This window comes from Podarcis filfolensis (genome assembly GCF_964270895.1).
Source record: "Podarcis filfolensis genome assembly, chromosome: 13".
NCBI lineage: Eukaryota > Metazoa > Chordata > Lepidosauria > Squamata > Lacertidae > Podarcis > Podarcis filfolensis.
The window spans coordinates 19040119-19064754 of NC_139615.1; the positions used below are offsets into that span (position 1 = coordinate 19040119).

At 48.1% G+C, this 24636-nt stretch overlaps 1 protein-coding gene across 9 annotated transcripts; it reads left to right on the forward strand.

Moving 5' to 3' along the window:
* The first annotated feature begins 31 nt into the window (after positions 1-31).
* On the forward strand, positions 32-24141 carry TULP2 (TUB like protein 2). Of its 9 annotated transcripts, none has more exons than XM_083580231.1 (18): positions 32-133; positions 735-907; positions 1811-1932; positions 4515-4564; positions 6206-6250; positions 8047-8098; positions 8918-9074; positions 9679-9804; positions 11126-11245; positions 13056-13250; positions 14906-15097; positions 15449-15585; positions 16773-16955; positions 18790-18902; positions 19989-20103; positions 21542-21640; positions 22022-22193; positions 23321-24141. In XM_083580231.1, exons 2-18 carry the CDS (start codon positions 841-843, stop codon positions 23452-23454), a joined length of 2079 nt encoding a protein of 692 aa, XP_083436357.1. In that variant the 5' UTR covers positions 32-133; positions 735-840; the 3' UTR covers positions 23455-24141. The 9 variants fall into 9 exon arrangements, with proteins under 9 accessions (XP_083436357.1, XP_083436363.1, XP_083436358.1 ...); XM_083580232.1 differs by having other exon boundaries at positions 122-306; XM_083580237.1 differs by lacking the exons at positions 1811-1932; positions 6206-6250 and having other exon boundaries at positions 78-260.
* Positions 24142-24636: the final 495 nt, after the last annotated feature.

The window sequence follows — 24636 nt, forward strand, 5'->3', positions numbered from 1 at the left end:
TGTCACGTCCGGCGCTCTATTTGCGTCATGCCCCCACCTTCCAACCTCTTTTGCATAGACGGCCACGCCCCCGTCCTCCTCCTTCCCAAATAGCTGCATCCCCCCCTCTTCCTCCCTTTATCCGTGTTTTCTGGTAAACGGACGCTAGAGGGCGCAGAGAGGAAGGCGATAGAAGTTAATTTAAAGCGCAATTAGAGCCCGGATTTATTTGGAGAGCGACAATGTAGCAGCGGCCGCGTGTGATCTGCTAACTGGCGAACGTATTTCTGAGCATGGGCAGAGTGCATTGGAAATCACAAGCTAGAGGTATAAGGCGCTTCGCGAGCGCTGATCCGGGAAAGCTTCTGCTACAGTAAAATGTATTCCTTAATATGCTGGTTACCCCTCTGAAATTTGCTTCGTAAGGCTGCCTGCTTTTTAAAATCTGCTGACGGAGGCACTAGGCTTTGCTGCTTCCAGTGTGAGGCAGAAATTCAACAGGGGCAGATGCCTCAGCATGGAGACACAATAAACAGGAGGAGATCTTTACTGAGCAAAACAAAGATTGTGGGGTGGTTAATTAACTGAGGTATCTCAGTCTTATTCATTTCAGTGGGTCTACAGTATTCTGAGTAAAACTTGCCTGAATGCCACCCAGTGATAACAGTGACTAGAAGTCATTCCAGTAAATAATAATTTAAAAATAACTCTGTTGGTAGTATTTCCAGAAGGCTAATTATGTTTGTCTCTTGCAGCAAAACGAAAGAAGTCTTGTTTATAGTTCACAAGCAGCCTAATACCCAGCATTGTTTGGGAATTCAAAGAAACCAGAAAATCAGAGCCATTTCGAAATTGATTCAAATGGTGTCCAGTGGAGTCCAAACAAAGATCTCAGGAACCATCATGCAAAATTACAGGATTTTAAGAGGTGTGCAAATGCATATCAAACAGACAGTCAACTTTCCAAAATGCATAGGGGATAGAAATGTCAGAAATGATAGTTTTATCTGCATGGTAAGTATGCATTTCTCAATTACTGCAAGAAATGGTAAGCGTGCCAGCTAGTACGTGTATACAGTGGTACCTCGGGTTACATACGCTTCAGGTTACAGACTTCGCTAACCCAGAAATAGTACCTTGGGTTAAGAACTTTACCTCAGGATGAGAACAGAAATCGTGCGGCGGCAGTGGGAGGCCCCATTAGCTAAAGTGGTGCTTCAGGTTAAGAACAGTTTCAGGTTAAGAACGGACCTCCGGAACGAATTAAGTACTTAACCTGAGGTACCACTGCATATGAAATGTACTGGTAAGTTGCATCTGTAGCCATGGGCGGAGCAAATAAGCCCTTACTGTTGGGCAACTAGTGCAAAAAGCAGTGGCTCTACCATTCACCGGAGCAGGATATTGCCGCCATGTTACGACGCATACCGCTAAAAGAATTGCACAGGCTGCCAATGAGCCACCTGGAAGATATATGTAGTTTGGGACCAGGATGCCTGAGCATTTGTCTTTCCCCTTATATACCCAATCAATCACTGCTCTGCAGGTGAAGGTCTGCAGCAGATAGTCCATTCTGCACAATATAGAAACCAGGCCTTTCATGTGGTGGCACCTTCTCTTGGGAATTCCCTTGTTAAATATAAGACAGGTGCTGCTTCTGTTGTCTTTGCAGTGCCTACTGAAGACTTTCTTCTCCCAACAAGCCAACAACTTAGCTTCCAACGATAACAGAGATCTTTCTCAGTCTGTATCTGCATTGGAATTCTTTTTTAGATGTTTAAAATGTTTTATTTTCATGTGTTTGCTGCTCTGGGCTCCTTTTGGAGGAAAGTTAGGGCGCGGATAAGACTGGAATCCACTCCCCTCTGCCCATGGGAAGAGCCTCTGTTGGCACAGCTACTAAGCCCCTCTGGAACCAGCCAAGCCACGTCTATGTTGGCATCCAGTAGAATGGTGGGTGCCTCTGTCTCTACATTCTGGAATTCTTTATTCCAGAATGGAACATCTTTTTAATCCTTTGTGGCATCGCCAAGATTACCCATTGTCCAATCAGCAAACGGTAGCTTGTATGCTGACCTTGAGCACTGAAGGAACTAGTGTGTAAAGCAGCTGCTGAGAGCTGGAGGACGAGGGGGGGGGTAAATATTAAGCGCAAGTTCTAAGTTTTTCAACTCTGGTTGATCTATTGACCTCAGTTCCTGAACTGGAATTTGTTCTTTCCCAGCTGTAATGCTGTCTTAGAACTTGTGGTGTCTTTGCAAAGCCTGAAAGGGCTCCTTTATGCAAAGCGGACTCAAAACATACAAGCCGTAGGTTTTGTGGATTTCCTGGAAGGATATAAAAGGACACTGGAGCCATGCTCAATTGGAACAATGATATCAACATGTCGCTAAGACTGATCTCGCCAGAGGAGGTAAGCTAACAGAGGAAGGTGAAGCTAATGGGAGATTTTTTAGTTCAGTTTAGAGAACAGTTGGTGTCTGCAGCTTCAGGCTGTCAAAAAGATGCCCAGTGGACCCCCTTGCTGAGTGGTGGGTCCACCACCTCCTCCTCACTTCTGCCCCTGATGCCCATCTGCTTGCCCCCTACCTCTGGGCTCCGTCCCTACAGCCACCAGATGGAGAGTCAGTTGTGACTGTGCTCTTTGGACAGGGAGGGTGGAATGCAAGGAGGTCAACAGTAGGTGGCGCTAGAGCCAATGGCAAGCAGGGGAGCTGACCAATTCTGGTCTTGCCCCCATCCTCCTGCTGCCTGCCAAATTGTACAAGGGGCAACATTGAGAGTTAGGAAGAGGAAGTGGAGAGGCAGTACCATGTCCCTGGATTGGTTGTCGGTAAGAAAGTCAGCAGATGTGAGCTGGCTCAGGGCAGACTGAGGCCGGTGGGGCACTGCCAATTTTTGCCCTAATGGACCAACCTTTGCTAGGGAGAGCACGAAGGAACTGAAGGTTGGTGCTATTTCTCCTTGCTCTGGCCAGGAAGGAGAGGAGCCACGGAGCCAGAAGGAATTCTGGGGAATTCAAATTGTAGTACAGTGGTACCTCTGGTTAAGAACTTAATTCGTTCCGGAGGTCCGTTCTTAAGCTGAAATTGTTCTTAACCTGAGGTACCACTTTAGCTAATGGGGCCTCCCACTGCCGCCACGCCGCTGCCGCCCGATTTCTGTTCTCATCCTGAAGCAAAGTTCTTAACCCGAGGTACTATTTCTGGGTTAGTGGAGTCTGTAACCTGAAGCGTCTGTAACCCTAGGTACCACTGTACAATAAAGTGCAATCGATAGGAAATAAAAGCAGCAATAAAAAGCACCATTAAAAATCATGCAGCATCTACCACTAGGCTTGCCAGTCTGAATATCCAGGTGGGAAAGAGTGCCTTTACTGTTCATGCATCTTGCAAGCTTCAGCTCAGCAGGAGCTGGGTGCAAATTGCAGCATAGACACTCGGGGGGGGGGTTCCACCCTCCTCTGCTACTGCCTCCCAATTAACCTCCATCTCCAGGGCCTGCCCTGAGATATCACTGGGGGCCCCCATCATAACATCACCAGGGGCTGCCCCAGAGTCTCAGGTTTGGACCGTGAGATATCAGGGTCTGAAATGCTCCTGACTTTGCAACCCTGCCTACCACAGCGCATAACAGTTGCTACAACTGGCAGAAAAACTATGAAGTGGTCTGCCAAGACCCACGGCAGCCTTCAAGGGAGCAGGGAGCAGGGAGACGATTGGGAACCACTGCCCTATTCATATATGTGTGCATGGATGTAGCCATAGTTCTGCAGCTGCTCACTCAAATGCAAGCTTTTGCTCTTGCTCGCTCTCAACAGACACGCACTGTGCAGGAAAGACTTGCTCAGGGTTCAGCAGCCCAGCGACTGGCTGCTCACACACCTGACTCCCAAGGCCACTGGGCAGCAGGCACCTTTCGAGGCAGCCACAGGTCCTGCAGACTTAAGGCAGACAAAGTCACAAAGCTGATTAGGAGAATCTGATGCTGGTTTGGCGGGGGAAGAGGAGCTGCTCCACTGCCTGCTCCCCCCGTCCTTCCACACCTACCTTCGCCAGCTGCAGTCCGAAGACCAGAGCTAGGAGGGAGAAGACAGGATCCAACCTCAGCCTTGCAGGTTGGGGATTTGAGTGGTTTGGGGCTTTCCCTGGGTGAAAGCGGTGAGTTAAGAAGGGAGCTTGGGCTCGCCCTTGAGCAGGATTCCGGGTGAAGGGTGTCATTTGATTGCATTGATCAAATGGCGGCAAGCTGTCTTCTCGTTCTCTACCGAAAGATAAATATCTGGCACCGTTTTTTTAAGGGAGTGTTGGAAGGTGCCAGGAGTCACACCTGGAACTCTGGATCGAGGAGCGAGAACTAGTGATTTGTGACACTAGCAAAGAGAAGCCAAGATTGGCAGTGAATTGAGAGTCCAAAAGGCTCAGGGCAAAGATGGCTGTGTCGTAGGTGACAGCAGGGGGGAAATTGATTTTAAAAATCAAAAGTACGTAATATTGTGCCTCTCTATCCATCATCTGGTTTTTTCTGCTTGGCAGATGCAGTTCGATCCTGCTTCGGTCCAACCATCTCCAGCAAGGCATAAAATGTAAGCGAACAGGGCTCTTCTGGGTGGGTGGGTGTGTACTGTTGGCTGTTATTCTTGCTAATCCCTCCTGAAGCTAATTCTATCCCGTCCACCTTAGAAAGAGAACAGATGCCTTGCATGGCTAGCCTCGCCCGTTCGCCTTCATGCTTTTAATCCATGCTCTTAGCCTCCGGAGGTCATTTTCGTTTAAGAACCCACTTGTGAGGCTGCTGTCAGAAGAGATGTCTGTGCCACAGACTTAATCAGTTCTCAAAGTCAGTTTAGCTGCTGTGGCTCACCACCCCTCACGCCCCCAAAAATGTTCCCTAGGAATACATTTCAGGGCAGGCAATTGTGTTTGTCTGTTGCACAAAGCAACCAAGAGCCTTGTGGCACCTAAAATATTTGTTTGTGAAGGCGCAGGACTTTGTATTATAGCTTAGCAACATCTGGAGGGCCACAGGTTTCCCACTTTTGCACTGAAGCTTAAATGTATGTAAAAGAAATGGAATAATAATAATAATAATAATATATTTATACCTCGCCCATCTGGCTGCATTTCCCCAGCCACTCTGGGCGGCTCCCAACAGAATACTAAAAACACAATAAAACATCAAACATTAAAAAACTTCCCTAAACAGGGCTGCCTTCAGATGTCTTCTAAAAGTCAGATAGTTTTTATTTCCTTGACATCTGGTGGGAGGGTGTTCTGCAGGGTGGGCGCCACTACCAAGAAGGCCCTCTGCCTGGTTCCCTGTAGCTTCACTTCTCGCAGTGAGGGAACTGCCAGAAGGCCCTCGGAGCTGGACCTCAGTGTCCAGGCTGGACGATGGGGGTGGAGACACTCCTTCAGGTATACTGGGCCGAGGAACCAGTCTAGCTGCCACATTCTGGATTAGTTGTAGTTTCTGGGTCACCTTCAAAGGTAGCCCCATGTAGAGCTGTAGCAATGCTCCTGTAATGTAGAAACAGCCTTCCTCAACCTGATGTCCTTCAGATATTGTTGACTCTTAACTCCCATCAGCCCCAGGCAGCATGGACAATGGTCATGGATGATGGGAGTTTGAGCCAGGTCCCTCTGGTCCTTTCAGACTGGCTCTTCAAGGCTTCCAGTAGCTGCAGTTTGGTGGCAGAGCATGTGCTTAGGTTGGAGAAGGTCCCTGGTTCAGTCCCTGGCCTCTCCATATAAAACGTGATGAATATACCACTTATGGGATGCTCTCTCCCAGAGACACTTGCTTGAGGGTGCAAATGCTGTAGTCCTTTGGATGCTAAGTGAAAACCATCCTGCTTCCTTCTTCCGTTATGCATCCCAAAGGCATAGCAAACAAACAACTTTCCAAAATATATAGTAGATGCAAACAGCCCAGAGAGCTTGGCAGGAGGAGCAGTGTGTGAGTGTAATTAAATAAAGAGAGGTGTTGTACAACTGTCTCGGCAATCCCTTGCCTGTGCTGCACTATTCTTGCAGATTGTGCTAATCTCCCAGTCTGCCATTGGGACTGGCGCTGTCCCTGTGTGGTTTGCCTGTAGGAGCACTGGACATCTTGCAGCAAAGACGACTTTTCTGCTTGCTTAGTGTCAGCACATATTTAGGGCCCGAGCATTCAGAAAGCATTTTTCTTTTCGGTGGTCTGACCCACCTGCACCGTTTTCTTGCAGCCTCACGGAATCCACAAGTAAAAATGCTTCACCCACCCCTGGGAGGTAAGGAAGGGGAGGAAGGGGATTTAGTAAGAACTGGTGCTTCTTAGTCTGCCTAGCTAGCTAGCTGCTTAGCTGAGTATTGCAACTGAGATAACAGCATAGTGGTTAAGAGGCAGAGGCTGGTTGTATGCGGAATCACTTATAGCTGTATCAATGGGAAGGTGCAGCACCTGTTTTCCATGCAGAAAGTTAGGACTGGGATGCTCAGACCCAGGTCTGAAACCCTGGAGAGCCACAGCCAGTGTAGACAATATGGAGCCAGGTGGGCCAGCAGTTGGACAGCTTTGTATGTTCCCTAGCTATGCACTTATTGACAAAAACACCTATTTCAAAATGGTATAAAACAGAGGTAAACGAACATCAGGACTGCAACCATTCATTGGTTGGATTGATATATTAAGGCCCTTTTTGACTGAAACGACACCGATTAATCGGGCAACACATTTTGGTGAACGTTCACTACATTTAAATAAAAGCACTTACACAAACTTCAGCTGAAAAAAGCCATTCCCCTTTAATTGTAACACAGAAGGGATGCCTCTTGGCCCCAGTGCCATCATATATATACATATAAAGAAAAACCCAGCATATTTTCTCCCTTCAAAACTATCGGTTTAGTCATAGGAAAATCTGTGCGGGTCTCATCAGTGAACGAATCCATTACTTATTCAGGCAGCACCTCTAAATAATACCAGCCTGCCGTACAATTGTGCGTGTAAAGTGCCTTGAATGTTTCAAAGCACTTTGGAAATCCTAACCATCTTTATTAAGCCTTATTTTGATTAGAACTCAGCTCCATTCAGTCCTAGATGCTGTCTTGCTACAGCTCCATCGTTCCTAACTGTTAGCCTTCTTAATGGGGCTGATGGGAGGTGGAATCTGACAACGTCCAGAGGGCCACAGAATCCCCATCCCTACTTTAGGGAATGGGTCTAGTTTAAAAATAGTGGAGCCCATCTTGTTTCTTCCTCACTTGTAACTCCTCCGTCCGTCAGTGTGAACAATACAGAGGGTATCCATGGTTATTCTGCTCCACCAAAAATTACAGAGTGTCTTTGAGCCACCTGAACATATTTATTATGGCACCTAAGCCAGATGTTGTGGACTGCAGATTCCATCGTCCCCGTTGGTTCGCTCTGCTGGCTGTGGCTGATGGGAGTTGTGCAATCCACAGCATCTGAGCAGCACCTCAGAATTAGTGGACTCCATCTGCTGAAATAAAACCATAGTCCATGATAGCTTATATGCCAATGCAATTGTGGCAGGTCACATCATCCACACCGTACATTCAAAGCGTGTGGCTTCCCCCAAAGAATCATGGGAACCGTACCTTTGCTAAGGATGCTGGGAATTGTAGCTCTCTCTGAGGGGTAAGCAGCAAATTCCAGGATCCTCTGGGGGAAGCCATGTGCTTTCAATGTGCCGTGTGGATGTGACCATAGTCTTTAAGGTGCCACAACACTGCCATTTTTTTGTGAGTGATGTAGGAGTTTGAGAGCACTGAGGGCTTTATAACTTATAAGTTACGATGAGCGTGTGGACATGGCCTTGTCCACTTTTCCGCCTCCACCGTGGCTGGGCCTTTGAGGCTTTTGTGAGGTCACAAAATCGTTTCAGCGCCATGGCACTCAGAACCCCCAGGGAGCAGCAATCCTGGGGACTGACCCCTCTAGCAGGTGGGGCTGCCCCGGAGCTGGCAGAGTGATGCCACATCTCAGAATGTACCGGAATTTGTACCGCCGCCTCCACTCCCTCTCCAATTCACCTCCTGATGCTGGTACCCCTTTCTCTTCTAGCAATGGCAACGACGAAGCAGCGTTTATCCGGAAGCAGAAACTGGAGATCCAGGTACCTTGCCTTAGGAGCGGGCCAAACTCTCGGGAGTGGGGAGGAGCTTGAACATTGCTGGGGACCTTCTTGGTGGGGTGGGGTAGACAGCTCTCGAGCTGCAGGGATGCAGTCGCTTGGCGTGTGTTATCTGTGAGTGGCAATGCTTTGTTTAAAAGGTTCTTGAGTATGGCAAGGGCAACACACCCCATAATTCTCATGCTGCAGTGTATTCCAGCACAAGGGTTTAGATCTGGGTTTTTGGCAGAACTCGTCTTTGGGATCTCTTAATGGGGGAGGCAAATAGAGGGGAATCATTGCAATTGACGTGAGTCTTAGAATCATAGAACTGTAGAACTGGAAGAGACACAAAAGGTCATCTAATCTCCAATCCAGTGCTTTTAATGGTAAAAAAATAGGACATCGGTATTTGTATATTGATAAAAGTGCTGTGGGTGTTGGCATAAAACCGCAAAGAAAGAGGTGACTGTACTGCAAACCACAGCCACCAAAAAAGTGTTGAATATACACAGCACCCTCCTCTACACCAGTGTGGTGTAGTGGTTAAGAGCGGTGGACTTGTAATCTGGTGAACCGGGTTTGCTTCCCTACTCCTCCACATGCAACTGCTGGGTGACCTTGGGCTAGTCACACTTCTTTGAAGTCTCTCAGCCTCACTCACCTCACAGAGTGTTTGTTGTGGGGGAGGAAGGGAAAGGAGATTGTTAGCCGTTTTGAGACTGCTTAAGGGGAGTGAAAGGCAGGGTCTGAAGTCCAAACTCTTCTTCTTCTATTTAACCCTTCTTCCGTTTCTGACCATCTCTCTGTACACCCTTCCAGCGCCGTATCATCGAAAAGAAGCAACGGCGCAAGCGCCAGGAGCCGCTCATGGTCCAGGCCAACACGGAGGCCAAGGTGAAGGGGCGCCGTGGGAGGCGCAAGCCGGAGGAACGCATCCCACTCATGGAGTCTTGCAGTGAGCATAGCCTGTGCAATAGTGAGTATCAGCGCTGCCCAGCCTGAGGAGATCATGTGGCCTAGCAGCCTGCTCTCGCATTTAAATCCTTTTGTTGGGTGGGGCTTCGGGAACGTTGACATATCCCATCGCATAGGATGAAATTCCAATCTACAAGGAGGCTTTTTTTATTGTGATAATTATTTTTTAAATAAACAGAGCTGCAAAGTGATTAGTAACTTCAAATGTGCACACATTTAAACTGCATGCAAGGCTACAGAAGGGGGCAATATGCAGGGGGAAAGCAGTCAGATGAGCTTTGATAATTATATTAAAAGCACCCCCCTTTGCTCCAAGGAGCTTGAGGTGGTGTAAATGGTACTCCTGCCCCCCTGGTATATCATTACAACCACCTTGTGAGGTAGGTTATGCTGAGAGACCATGACTAGACCAAGATCACCCAGTGGGTCTGTGGGTGGATTCGAACTCGGATCCTTGAGGTCCACAACTAACCCACATCAGTACTGGACCAAAATTTGCCCTTCTCAGCTAAATGGTAGATAAAATGGATGGCGTGGAGATGTCGGAGCTTTTCTCGGATGAGATTTGATGCCCGCTGAATGATAATCCGCCTGTCTTTCCAAAGGTACAAGCAACCCTTTCCTCGTGGAATCGGTCCCAGAGGCCCACCTTGGCGCTCATATGTGGGGTAGTTCTGTGCAGATGAACCGGACGCACAATGGCCAAGGGGAATGCCAGGAACCCTTTCCAGGTAACAAAAGAACGTACGGTCATATAAGAGCTTTGCTGGATCAGGCCAGTGGCCCAACTAGTCCAGCATCCTGTTCTCGCAGTAGCCAGCCAGATGCCCTTGGGAAGCCCACAATCAGGGCCATGGGCACAACAGCCGTCTCTCCCCTTGAGACTTCCTCATAACCCTTCCCAGGCCACACTTCCTCTCCTCAGGCCACACTCCTCAGTAGCCTGGTTTCAGTGTCTTTGCATGGCTAATAATGACTCTTGCTTGTCTGGAGGAAGGATAGAGGCAAGGGTGGGTGGGGACTAGCCTACCGTGCAATGGTAAAATTTACCTTCATAGCTCCTCCCCCTTTTGCTCTCTGACCCCGCCCAGCACGTGTGGCCCTCAGAATAATTGTCCAGAAGGTAATGTGGCCCTTGGGAAGAAAAAAGTTCCCCACCCCATAGGCTCTGAAATCTTGCACTTCTCTTTCCAGGAATAACTGGTGATTATCCCTGTTATAAGAAAATATCTCTATTTTCCTTATGGGGAGCCCTTAAGAGTCCCTCAGGAAATCTCTATCGGTCAGAGAGAAAGCAGAGGCCACCCAGAGTATACTGAAAGCAAAGCTGCTAATAAGCCTGATCTTTATTAAAGGAAATCAGCTATTGCAACAGGGTCCCCACTCACCACACGCAGGAGGGAGGAGACCCTCGAACAATGGTGCGCCAGCCCCTATAAAGACTTTTGAAATTGCCCACCCTGTAACCCAAGACCACCCCTCAAAAATCATACATACAACACAGAAAGAGGTGGTCCCCAGCAGAAATGGGAGAGCGCTGCTTCTCTCCTGTCTGCCAGGATACCTGATAATGCCTTACTTGATAGCATTTTCTGGGTAGCCTGGCCATCACTTTGAGATGGTAAATACTTTAGTTCCCTAATCTCTTAGGCATATAGATAGTTTGCTCAGCTTAACGCATACTTGCTAGACTGTATTTACAGGGAGGTGTAAGCCCCTACAGTCCAAAGACAATTGGAAAGCTTTTCCCATTTCCTTCCTTCCTCTCAGAGAAATATTTGAGGTCAATTTGGGAGAGTCAAAATGGCTTCCTGTACTATTTCAGACATGAGGTTTATATACTTATGTATTTGTTTGCCTTGTACATTTATGAACATCTATTCTATATTTGAGACCTTAGAATTATTATAATCCCCACCACCTGTTTCCTCTATTCCCTGAGGTCTTCAGCACCCTTTCACCTTTATTTATTTTTTATTTTATTCAACAAAATTTACACAGTGCTTGATTGAACAGCCTCTATGTGGTCTTTGTGCCCTGTCCTCTCCACAGATTTCTTTGATGAGGCCCAGCTGGAGGAGGAGCTGGAAGTGGCCATTTTGGAAGAAACCCAGCCTATCAACAGGAACGAATCAGCTCCCAAGAACGGCTGGCAGGCCAAACAGAGAGAAGGTGGGGGGGCGGGGCGGGGAGAAGAACCAGGTTGCTGAACATTCACCACTGTGATACCGTTAGCAGTTGCTAAGCAACTGCCTCTGATGCTTGGTTGCCAGGCAACAGAGCTGAGTCAACAAGACTCGTACTGTTTTGCACATGTCCAAGGACAAAGTTCTCCTATACAGAGAGGGGTTCCCGAAAGGCAGAGGCAGCTATATTAGGCAGTCTGCAGGGCGCACAGGTACCCCAATGCGGGAAATACCTCTGCTGATGTTCCTAGTTGATTTGAGGGGATTCCCGCTACTAGTCGCTTCCCCAGTGCAGGGAGAGAAGGTCTAAAAGCTAAATTTATGAGGAGGAGATAGCTGGTGGTGTGGTTTCTATGAGGAGTTGCTGTGGGAATAAGGAGTAGCAAAGTTTTTACCCCTGTTCATTCCAGATATACAGCATATAGCAAATCTTAGGGGGCTTTATAATGGATAATAATGTTGTTGCCACTCACCAGATTGTTGCGTTCCAGCATTGTCTGCTTGTGTTTTCCCCCAGACCTGATCTGTGGGAAAAAGAAAAAAAAAATTATAGGGCTTATCTGCCCAGTGTAGGTAGGCAAAATTTGACTGAGGCTTCAGAACTAATGTGCTTTTAGTTAAAAACTTCCCCCTTCAAGCTTCTGCCCATTTTATTTCTTCCTGTTCAGCAGAGCTTGTGAGGAATTGCTGCTTAATTAGTCACTCTGGTAACGAAGTTTGGAGAAGGCTTTCATTGCTAGTTGCCGTCTTTTATTTTCTATTGTAGCAAAATAAATAAAAGAAGGGATTTAACCCTTTCCCCTGTGCCATCTCCTGAAACAGTCGCCACCAAAGTTGCTTTTATCCATGAACAGGGGTTGGGGAAGACGGGTATAATACAAGAAATGGCAGCTTCAAGAGAAGTGGCAAATTAAATCGGCGAAATATTGCTATGAAAAGGGTAATGTTGTGAACCGCCCTGAGATCTATGGGTGAAGGGTGGCATACAACTTTAATAAATAATAAAAGAATAATTAAATTACCTACCCCCACTCCCTTAGGAACAAAGCCTCAGTCCAGCCTCCTCATAGGTCTTCCTGCAGCAGGTTTTACAAAAAGAAATCGGGAGATCCAGTCAATAATCTCACACTTTGGGCCTCATTTTAAAATGGCAAGTTTCTAGTTCTGGTGCAGATATAAGCTGAAAAATGTGAGAGCACAATCTGGTGATATCACAGGAACCAGAGAGAGAGACTGAGCCAGACTTCCACTGATCAAATTCCAGTGGGAATTCAGGGCTTCCTATACTGTCTTTCCTTCTCCCTTCCCATGGTTGGAAACTAACAGCATAAATAATGCAGTTTTTCTTATTTACAATCCCCCTACACTGTGGGTTAAACCACAGAGCCTAGGGCTTGCCAATCAGAAGGTCGGTGGTTCGAATCCCCGTGACGGGGTGAGCTCCCGTTGCTCGGTCCCTGCTTCTGCCAACCTAACAGTTCGAAAGCACGTCAAAGTGCAAGTAGATAAATAGGTATCGCTCCGGCAGGAAGGTAAACGGCGTTTCCATGCGCTGCTCTGGTTTGCCAGAAGCAGCTTAGTCATGCTGGCCACATGACCCGGAAGCTGTACGCCGGCTCCCTTGGCCAATAAAACGAGATGAGCGCTGCAACCCCAGAGTCGGTCACCACTGGACCTAATAGTCAGGGGTCCCTTTACCCCAAGTTACAGAACTGGCCTTTTACTGGCTTGCTATTTAAGGCGCATTTCATTCATAACCCCTGAGGTCATGGTCATCTCTTTCTTACGACCTGCAGGGCGCCCCAATGCCCAGCGACATAGCCAGGCTTCCAGGTCAAAGAAGGAAGTCTTATCACTCAGAGAGGCTGTTCCATCTAACATTGTGGACATGGAAGGCGAGGCTCCTGGCTGCGAGTTCCAGGCACCCCTGTTGGAAAAGGAAGCCTCATCCCCAATACAGAAAGCTCCATCCATCATCATGGATATGGAAGGTGAGACTCCAGAATTTTGCATAAGAGTACAGGGAGGCATGGAAAGCCCACTCTTGAGGCAAGGGAGTATGAGCTTGTGCTTTGAACATGTGCCCCTTTTCTAAATAACTGTGCCAGGGAAGCATGTATACTCTGAACAGGGCAGAAAAATTTGCATTTAAAGCTGTGCATATGCGAGTAGTAAGATAATATGCCACTGCTGCAACGCTTTCTGTATAAAAGCTGCTGCAAAAAAGGCAGCTCAGAAACTTCCATTTTAAATGCATCGACTTCATTGGTTGCTAAACAGTTTCCAGGCTCAAGCTTAGAAGCCACCTTGACAATTATGTAGTATACAAAAGACCATGTTGGTTAATAAATTACATTCCCCCCACCTTTCATACAACTGTGACATACACAGTTCTCTCCTGAAGTTTAGGTGGGTTCCCATGAGGCAAGACACAGTGATAACAGCAAGGACCTTTATTGAACTACATGACTGGGAAACAGGGGCAAAGCAACTGCTTATATACATTCCCAAAAGCCTGGGCTACTCCCACTCCCAACGTGATTGGTTGTCTAAACTTCCAAGCTGGGAATCACGACTCAAAAGTTCAAGGGCCAGTGGCAGAAGCCCAAATCTTGAAATGTTCTGTGATTGGACAGCATGTATCGAATCAGAACACAGGAGCTCAGAATCCTTAGTCCAGACTCAAGCTCAAGCAAACACAGACCACTGAGTACATAATGGCTCCCTTCCTCATTTAATCCCCACAACAACCCTTTGGGTAGGTTAGGCTGAGAGGCAGTGGCTGTCCCAAGGTCACCCAGAGAGCTTCATGGCTGAGTAGGGATTCAAACTTTGATCTCCAGGTCCTAGTCCAGCACTGGTCACCCTCTGCTTTAGCACAAGATCAGGAATGGGAATGAGCGAGCAAGTGGGGGGTGCACAGTGGATCTGTGTTTAATAAAACAGAGTGCAAAGAGTGTCCAATGGGTTCATGGAGGGAGGGAGCAAACAAGGAAGAAGTAGGAAGACAACAAGGCCCATCTTCTTACATTATTCCTCATGTCAAATATGAGCCATTATTCCTGAACTGCATGCAGACAGGAATATAGGCCGGTGTGTGTATTCCCTGGGTGCAGAAATTACATCTGATGTTGAAAAAATATATGCTGAAGTGAATATACAGACACACAAAGCTATCCTATATGAGCCAAGCGAATGGACCACCGCACCCAGTATTGTCCATTCTGACTTGCAGCAGTTAAGGGTCTTGGGAACAGTCTTTCCCATCAACTGTTACCTGACATCAATCCTTGCTAGGCTGTTGCTCACTTGTATTTTTTCCTGGAAACTCTGCGGGGTATACAGGGACACATTGGTGAATGACATGGTTTGTGTGTTATGTACTTCCGCTCTCTAAAATATAAGGCAAGTGTGGGGAACTTTTGGCCTTCCAGATGTTGTTGAACTACAACTCCCATCAGCCCCGGCAAACTGGGCCAATGGGTAGGAACGATGGGAGCTGTAGTTCAGCCACATCTAGAGGGCCTGAGACTCCCCATACGCCTAATACAAGGTCTGAAGCAGCCCTGGGACAGGAGGTAGACGGTGGCGTGGAGACGAGAACAAGCCAGAAGAGGGCAGTAACAGAATTGATTTCACATCTTAGACCATTTCGAGAATGAACCGCAGAGAGAAGACATGGACCTAGAATCTACAGGGTCCAAGGATACCACTGGCGAAGCCTGCCATGTCAACACACTGCTCAGCAATTCTGACAGTGAGGGGGAGTCATCCCAGGAGTTGACAGTCCCACCCTCACCCATGAAAAAACCCCGGGACAGGATGCTCGCACACAGAGGTGAGTGGTCTTCCAGCTAGAAGGGGGTTATCTGCCAAACTGCTCTTTCACTGATCTTGGCAAAGAGTTCTGAGATATAGCCAAGATAAAGCCAAGAGTTGTGTGTGTTTCTGCAGCTCTCTGCAAACATCCAGTTGCGTGATGTTTAGCACAGAATTAAGTGTCTTGAGGACCTTAGGTAGCTACTTTTTTAAAAAAAACAACAACTTTCTAGCATTAATGGCTGTTAAAATAGGTATGCAATGTATAGGCTATGCATTCCCCTGATCTAAAGAGGTAGAAGAGAGAGACAGAGAGAGGTCAGTGACTGGATTCCACCCCATCCTTTGCAATCCTCCTTGCTCTTCTCAGGGTCTCTCACCAATGGAAGGAGAAGCCAGAGTGAGGAAGACGAAGATGACGAAGAGAAGGATGACGAAGATGAAGACTTCAAGGACAAGGATCAAGACATCCTTATGTACTTCCGTGAGGAAATTGACTCGGCCACCGTAAGAGCCTACGGCTGAAATTGAGCATCCCCTTTTCAAGCATCTGAATGATCACTTGGGATATATGTGGCTGGGCGCATACCATATATTTAAAGTGCATGGCTTCCCCCCAAAATCCTTGGAAGTGTAGTTTACACATACTCACAATCCCCAGCACCCTTATCAAACTACAGTTCCCATGATTCTTTAGGGGAAACGTCGCATGCTTTAAATATATGGTGTGTACAGTATGCAGTTGTGCTAATGTGAGAGAAGGCCCCCCCACCCCCCTATCCTAGCTGTTGCCGCCAATGTCCTGCAACTCGGGTGCTATTCCATAGGTACACCATCACCTCACCCCAGCGCCATTTTGTTCATTGTCCTGCTGCCCTGGTCTCCACAGAAACGGACAAGGTTGGGGAAAATTATTGTCAGTTTCGACAGACAAATTTGGGGTGGTTGAAAGAACCAGTGCATTTGTGGAAATGGACAATGCTGTCTCTCTCTCCCCCTTATCCGTGGCTAGAGAACAGTAATGGAAACTGGCCACAGTGAAATGGACAAGCTTTCCCCCCTCAACATACTTTTGTATAGGGAGAAGTCTAAAGGTGAAAAAAGGCGCTCCCAAATATGTGGAAAGAATGGTGGGTGAAGGACTTAAAAAATGGGTTCAGATGGAACACATCAGTTGCTGTGCTGCTCCCTTGAAGGGTGGTGCCACCAACTTAAAACAGGGTCTACAAATGGTTCAACTGGCATAGTTTAAGAGCATAAGACATGCTTGCTGGATCAGGCCAGTGGCCCATCTAGTCCAGCATCCTGTTCTCACAGTGGCAGACCAGAGGACTTCTGGGAAGTCTGCAAACTCGACATGAGCACAAGAACTATAATCCACAGGATTCCATGTGTTTGAAGCACTTGTGGTCCACACATAAGAGCCTACCATCTAATTCCCAGTATTCCACCTGAGGGCATTTCCCTCCTTCAGATGGGCTACTTAAGGACCATCTTGCCCCAAAGGGAGGAGAAGGTCGAGTTATCCAAAAGGATTTGTTCCCCCTTGTCACTTGTCTTGGTTGTTTTAATGTTGTTTCAGTTGATGCTTATTGTTTTCCTATTTCCATGTTAACTGCTTTGTGAGGTTTTCCCCAAAAGCAATCTCTAACTAGCCTTAAGAAGCGGCCTATCCTTATTTTTCCCCCTCTCAGTCTCCCAGTGAAGAATGTAGCACCCCTTTGTCCCTCAATCTGGATGACCTAGAAGAATTTGTACTGAAACCCGCTCCTCAAGGCAGTACAATCCAGTGTCGCATCACACGGGACCGGAAGGGGATGGACAAGGGCATCTTCCCCTTCTACTACCTGCATCTGGAGATGGAAAACGGAAAGAAGGTAACTGCAAGCGAGAAAGAATTCTGTGCCTTTAGAAACAACAACAACCTCCCTGCTTTCAGGGGTCAGCAAACGTTTTCCACAGGGGGCCGGTCCACTGTCCCTCAGACCTTGTGGGGGGGCCAGACTATATTGGGGGGGATCCCCACCACGACACCCCCCCACCCTTTTCCACAGCACCGGACAAGCCCCGCTGGCTGCTTACCTGTGCCTTGCGAGCGGCAGGGGCTGGCGGCAGTGGAGGGATGATGAGCGGCGCAAAAGGGCTGGTTTCGAAGAGGGGCTGCTTAAAATGGCCCTCAGCCAACCTCGGCTCAACAAAGCCCAGCCCCCTTCCTCCTCTGGGCAGGGCGGGGAGAAGCCAGGAGGAGGGAGGGAGGGAGGAGGCGGCGCCGCGGTGTGTGGGCGGGGAATGGCGCAGCCTGAACAATCAGAATCTCCACATGGCGATTCCCAGACCGTCCACGGGCCGGATCCAGAAGGCAATTGGGCTGGGTCCAGCCCCCAGGCCTTAGTTTGCCGACCCATGGACTAGAGTACATCAGATGAATTAAGTTTTAGCCCAGGGGTCAGCAAACTTTTTCAGCAGGGGGCCGGGTCACTGTCCCTCAGACCTTGTGGGGGGCCGGACTATATTTTTTTGGAGGGGAGGGAATGAACAAATTCCTATGCCCCACAAATAACCCAGAGATGCATTTTAAATAAAAGGACACATTCTACTCATGTAAAAACATGCTGATTCCCAGACCATCTGCGGGCTAAATTTAGAAGGTGATTGGTCCAGATCCGGCCCCCTGGCCTTAGTTTGCCTACCCATGTTTTAGCCTTACTTGGTGGGGATATATAGTGAGAAAGAAAAGGTCAGAAATGGTGAACAGTGGGGTCTAATAGGAAAGAAAAGTCTGGCAATTCAGTTAAGGCGGCAATCCTGGGAGCTCATCTCTCTCTCAATGGATGGCTTCCAGCCTCATGAGGGCCTTCCCCACTGCCATGGCAACCACTGTGGCCCTGGCCTTACCAACCTCTCAGCGATGTCGTTAGAGGCAAAAAGGCAAGTGCCTCACATATTCCAGCCTTCACACTGGTGTATGTATTCTCTCTCACCTTCGAAAGATGTTCCATGGAAGAGGTCCGAGGTACAATCTCTAGGCATGGCCAGGAGAATCCCCTGCCGGAAATTCTGGAAAACTGTTGTCAGATAGTGTAGTAGACGGTAATGAAAGGCTAGATGGATCCATGTTCTTAGTAGGTTGCAACAAGCTTCAGAGGAGGAAGCTGCCAATGGAAACATCTAGACTAGTAATCTTATCAATCATATTGTACAAGAACTTATAGGTAATTACTCTAGAGGGAGGTGCAATTTGTACCGCTTCCTGTGATTTGACACTGCTTAGCAATTATATCCCAGGGTTGTTTTCCAATACATTTGGAACTTCACTGGAGATGTTAAAAGTAGGTCATGAGGGACCCATGGGCCTCCAGATCTGGCCAAACTACAACTCCCATGGCCATGCTTGCTGGGAGTTGTAGTCCCACAACATTGGGGGTGGGGGCACAAGTTCCCCACACCTGCGATAAAGTCTCTGCAATTATTCTGGATGGAAGTGGCTTAGAACTGGGACGGAGAGCCTTGGGCCTGTAGATATCTTTGGATTCCATCTCGCATTGATCCCAGTCAGCGCAGCCGGCGGTCAGGGAGTTGTAGTCCAACAACATCCAGAGAAAGGGAAATGTAAAGATACCTGTGTGGATCAGAAAGGGGATGCTGGCCATTTTGGGAGGGAGGCTTGCCAGGGACCCGTCTCACTGACTGTTGTTGTGTATTCTCCCTCAGCGATTCATTATGTCTGGGCGGAAGAGGAAGAAAAGCAAGACTTCCAACTACCTCATTTCACTGGACCCCATTGATCTGTCAAGGGATGGAGATAACTACATTGGGAAAGTCAGGTGTGTCTGTTTCAACCCCATCTTGCATTGGCAGGGCTGTGGCACAGTTGGGAGGGTACCTGGTTTGCGTGCAGGTGGCCCCAGGTTCAATCCCTGCCATCTCAGGAAGCTCAGGTGATGTGAAAGACTGAGACCCTGGAGCGCTAGGGCCTGCCAACGTTACGCTGCTGTGGTCACGTCCCCCCAAACACCCAGCCCTGCAGCACCTTAGTAGGTAAGGTAAAAGGACCCCTGACCATTAGGTCCAGTCGTGACCGACTCTGGGGTTGCGGCGCTCATCTCGTTTTATTGGCCGAGGGAGCCGGCGTACAGCTTCCGGGTCATGTGGCCAGCATGTAGACATGACTAAGCATGACTAAGCCGCTTCTGGCAAACCAGAGCAGCGCATGGAAACGCCGTTTACCTTCCCGCCAGAGCGATACCTATTTATCTACTTGCACTTTGACGTGCTTTCGAACTGTTAGGTTGGCAGAAGCAGGGACCGAGCAACAGGAGCTCACCCCGTCACGGGGATTCGAACCGCCAACCTTCTGATCAGCAAGTCCTAGGCTCTGTGGTTTAACCCACAGAGCCACCTGCGTCCCTAGCACCTTAGTAACCTACCCATTTATTGGGCCAAGAGCATTCATAGGCAAGGACCTACAACGCCTCCTATAAGTTATCGCCAAAGAAAACCACAAGAGCAAGCGAGGCAGCCTCTTTTCTTGGAGCAATTTAAAGTTCAAAGTGATGATAGTGATCTTTTGAGTTACCCAGTTTTTCTGGAGGAGGTGTTCAAAAACAATTCCCATAAGGAGCAGGAAATGGCTATTAAGCCATTGTCCTTTCAAACAGCTTGTTTATTGAGAATTTGTCCTCATTTTTTTAATGTATGCACAAATGAGCCTTAGCTGGGAGACACAAAACACTTATGTTTCGTTCTAGGCCACTGCATTTTATTTTTAGCAGTGCTCTTGTTCTTCATTTGTATTTTCCATTGATATTGGGTTTTGGATTGTTATTTATTAATTGGGAAGTGGGGGAGTTGAGGATAAGGTATAACATTTCTAAAATAAGCGTTTCTATCCCCCCCCCACCTGCTTCTAGGTCCAACGTACTGGGAACCAAATTTACCGTGTTTGACAATGGGATGAACCCAGATAAGAAACCTTTTGTTCCAGAAACAGCCCAGCTGCGGCAAGAGCTGGTTGCCATTTGCTACGTAAGCTTGAATGGAGAGTGGGCCCTGTTGGAATGAGGGGAGGAGCCTGGGCAGTAGAAAAGACCCAAGATCTCAAAGTGCCAGCAACTGCCAAAATGGGCAACACTGAGCTAGATGGAGGAATGGCCTGTATAAGCAGAAACCTCTGTTGCCTTTACTACAGAGATGAGATGAGCCTGTAGTCCCACAAAGATGTTGGGCTACAACTGCCATCGATCCCTGGTGATTAGTCTGAGGCTGACGGGAGTTTGGGTCCAACAACATCCGGAGGCCCAGAGCTCCTCCATCCCTGCTTTATTTATCACCTTCTGGCCACTTGTGGTGTTTTCGCTTGTGGTGAAGCAGCTTTCTCTCCCAGTGGGACAGCAATGGTTGAGTCCTCGGCCCAGTATACCTGAAGGAGCATCTCCACCCCTATCGTTCTGCCTGGACACTGAGGACCTTCTGGCAGTTCCCTCACTGTGAGAAGTGAGGTTACAGGGAACCAGGCAGAGGGCCTTTTCAGTAGTGGTGCCTGCCCTGCGGAACACCCTCCCATCAGATGTCAGGGAAATAAACAACTACAGTGGTACCTTGGGTTAAGTACTTAATTCGTTCTGGAGGTCCGTTCTTAACCTGAAACTGTTCTTAACCTGAAGCACCACTTTAGCTAATGGGGCCTCCCACTGCCGCCGTGCCACCGCCGCACGATTTCTCTTCTCATCCTGAAGCAAAGTTCTTAACCCGAGGTAATATTTTTGGGTTAGTGGAGTCTGTAACCTGATGCGTATGTAACCTGAAGCGTATGTAACCTGAGGTACCACTGTGCCTGACTTTTTGAAGACATCTGTAGGCAGCCCTGTTTAGGGAAGTTTTAAATGTCTGAAGTTTTGTTGTGCTTTTAATTCTGTTGGGAGCCGCCCAGAGTGGCTGGGGAAACCCAGCCAGATGGGCAGGGTATAAGTAATAAATATTGTTACTACTACTACAAAATGAGAATGTTGGCTTCTGTTTCAGGTGATAGCTTTAGAATCTATCCACTGCATTGCACATAGATAGGGGAAGAGTTGGTGCTGGGGCAGCTGCTTTGCATGCAGAAGACACCAGGTTGAATCCCTCGCACCCACCTACCCTCAAGTAGGGCTTGGAGAGACCCTGCCTGAAACCCTGGAGGGTTGCCGCCAGTCAGTGTAAACAATCCTGAGTGGATAGATCAGTGGTCTGACTTGGTACACGGTGGCTTCTTAGATATGCATTTGCAGAATTCACAACATGCGACATAAATGAATAATAAAGTGACAGTAACAACCCGATGGCAGAGTGAATAGAATCATATAATTGGAAGGGACCCCGTGGGGTCATTTAGTCCAACCCCCTGCAATGCAGTAATCTTTTGTCCAACGTGGAGCAATAGGAGAGTTTATGTTGCTTTTTGCTCCTTTCCTCACCTCCTTTATAGGAAACCAATGTGCTGGGATTCAGAGGCCCACGGAAAATGACAGTGATAATCCCTGGTGTGGACGCGGACAACGAAAGGATCTGCATCCGGCCTAAGAATGTGAGTGGTTCACAGCGGCATGGAGGCTGGCAGGCAGCCCCGCTCCTTCTAGTGCCCTTCTAGGGCTGAAGCCGCCAGCATAAAACATCCCCGCATGTCTATGTGCCAGTGTGAGCCAGTGTGCCAGTGTGGTGTAGTGGTTAAGAGCGGTAGACTCCTAATCTGGAGAACCGGGTTCGCGTCTCCGCTCCTCCACATGCAGCTGGGTGACCTTGGGCTAGTCACACTTCTCTGAAGCCTCTCAGTCTCACTCACCTCACAGAGTGTTTGTTGAGGGGGAGGAAGGGAAAGGAGAATGTTAGCTGCTTTGAGACTCCTTCGGGTAGTGATAAAGCGGGATATCAAATCCAATCTCCTCTTCTTCTTCTATGTTGTCGGTAGGAACATGAGACCCTCCTGACTCGGTACCAGAACCGGAACATGCAGAACCTGATCAAACTCCAGAACAAGATGCCAGCTTGGAACGAGGAGACCCAGTCCTACGTTCTCAACTTCCGAGGGCGCGTCACACAGGCCTCCGTCAAGAACTTCCAGATCATCTCAGATGACGACCGTGAGTAGTGGGCGGAGTTGAGAGGAGGCGATTTGAGGCGAATGTGCTGCAGCCCAGTAACTTAAGCCACAGCCGCTCATAAGCGAGGCCGGTTCACTGGGACTTCCTTCCAATCAAACAGGCTTAGAAGGACCACTTCCTTTGTGGGCAAGGGATTCTCTGGTATGGCCTCCCCAACCTGGTGCCCTCCAGATGTTGTTGGACGAACCACTCGCATCAGCCCCAGGCAGTGGAACCAATGGTCAGGGATGATGGGAGTTGTAGTCCAGAACAAACAGAGGGCACCAAATTAAGGGAGACGGCTCTGGCCTAACAGTCTCAGCCCGGATATTGCTGCATCTCGGCAATGCACAAGAAACCTTTGGACATAAAGGTCGCAGCAGACCTGAGTGCACAAATTACATATTTACATATTGCCTGGTGCAGACATGCTACACGAGGATCTCTGTGTAACCAAGTTACCTCTATTCACCAAGCTCCATAGGTGTAAGAAAGCTATTTGCACCACCCAGCAACCATCTTTCAAAAGAACAGGACCTCTCAAAGATACACACCCCTCCCTCTGTTTATCACAGGCTGAAGGAAAGTTTGAGCAGAGGTTTGGCTGTATGTAGTAAACGGAGGTGGTGGTGGGGTATGTATCTTTGGAGGAGAGGTCCCTGAGCATGTTGTTTTGAAGAATGGGAAGATGGGTAGTGAAATATACTCGGGAGTCGAGAGTGGATTTCATGCTCTTTATTCAGCTTATAGTAGTGGGGAGGAATGGAAGTTCCCCCAGAATGTCTGCTTTATATACATTATTTACACAATGGGCCCCACATGATTGGCTAATTCCGGGAGTCTCCTGTAAGCCAATCAGGTTGCAGATTCACTTCCACCTGGAGCTGGATTGGGTGGCTCCTGGGGACCAATCAGACTGCTGCATTCTGGGTCCTATTGTTCTAGGACCAATCAGACTGCTGCATTTTGGATCCTATTCAACTCAGTACATAACAGGTGGGCAGGCCGGCGAGGTGGTGGACCAGGGTGGATGTCTTCAAAGGCGTTTTGTCTGCATGTTTAGCAGCAGAGATTATGTACAGAGTTTCCTGTCTCATTGGTGCTCTCTTCCCATCCCTGCTGTCCAGCTAACTACATTATGCTGCAGTTTGGTCGTGTGGCGCCCGATGTGTTCACCATGGATTACCGGTTTCCTCTCTGTGCAGTGCAGGCCTTTGCCATCTGCCTGTCTAGCTTCGACGGGAAAATTGCTTGCGAGTAGAGAGCCATCCCGCCGACTTCTCTGACATCCAACCTCTGTGGCTTTTGCCCTGGATTGCTTCCTGCTGCCTCGTAGAACTGGACACAAACTGTTTTGCTTTCAGTATTGCCCACCTTCTACCTCTGACCTTCCCATCTTTTGTCAGGCTGGACCTCCACATGATCTGTTGCCGTCAAGCTGGCATGTGATTTCCCCTTTTGCTGCTCCCCATTCAAATCCCGACAAGCCATTTCCTGCCAAAGTATCTTCACCATTTCCTGTAGCCCCCAAACCTTTGACTTCATCTCCATCTTTCTTGTTTTGATTCTGATTTTTTATTCGCTTTGAAACTCCCCCTGCCCAACCTGATTTCTGACCTGTGTCACTTAACCTTTGAACCTTGCTACTTTGGTTAAGGCTTGTTATGTCTTAACTCTCTCTCCCCCCCCGGCCTCCCCCCCTTCAAAGTAACTAATTAATATCCATCTATGCAAGAAACATACCATCTCACCAGATGTGGACCAAAGCTCCGTTACTGAAGAAACAACAAAGCACTTGAAGAAACAGCAACTTCTGCCAGCTTCATGAATTCAGAACTAGGGAAGGGGCAGCCATTTTGAAACTATGGGCTGAAGCTGCAACCCCACCTATTTTCCCTTCTCTATCAAATTGGGTAATAGATTGGAAATAAAGCTTACCCAGAGATCAGTCTGGCCGCCTGACTTATTCTTGGGAGCAGTTGGGGCTCTTTCCAGGAAAACCTGCTTCTAGAGGGGTTTGACTACATCAATTGGGGATTCCAAACCACCCTTCATCACATCTCTGTTTCCAACCTCATCACAACCAGAGACACTGATTTATATTGTATTTTAGGGCTCGTCCAGACTTCTTGTCGCTTGCCTAGAAAACACAAACAGTTTTGTACTTGTCCCATGCTTTTTTGGCACTGGCATGAGTGGCTTTCCCCTGGAAAACTCAATCAGAGCAAACATCAATAAAACCCAGTTTATGTTTGTTCTGATCCAACAATAAGCAGCAGGTTTTCCTGGGGAGAAGGGGGAGGGCAAGAGGAAGCATGGATGAGATTATACAACATATAATCATATATTACTAATAGCCAGTACCAGGCACCGTTTGGGAATTCTGAAACCAAAAAATGGATGCAGTTTTGAAAAGTTCAGCCCACCATCTTGATTCAAAATG

Bases quoted from the DNA above. Each gene is read 5' to 3' on its own strand.
- TULP2 (XM_083580231.1), top strand. From the start codon at position 841: ATGGTGTCCAGTGGAGTCCAAACAAAGATCTCAGGAACCATCATGCAA. The intron at 9,075-9,678 runs GTGAGTATCAGC...GTCTTTCCAAAG, and splicing joins TGAGCATAGCCTGTGCAATA to GTACAAGCAACCCTTTCCTC. The intron at 21,641-22,021 runs GTGAGTGGTTCA...TGTTGTCGGTAG, and splicing joins TCTGCATCCGGCCTAAGAAT to GAACATGAGACCCTCCTGAC.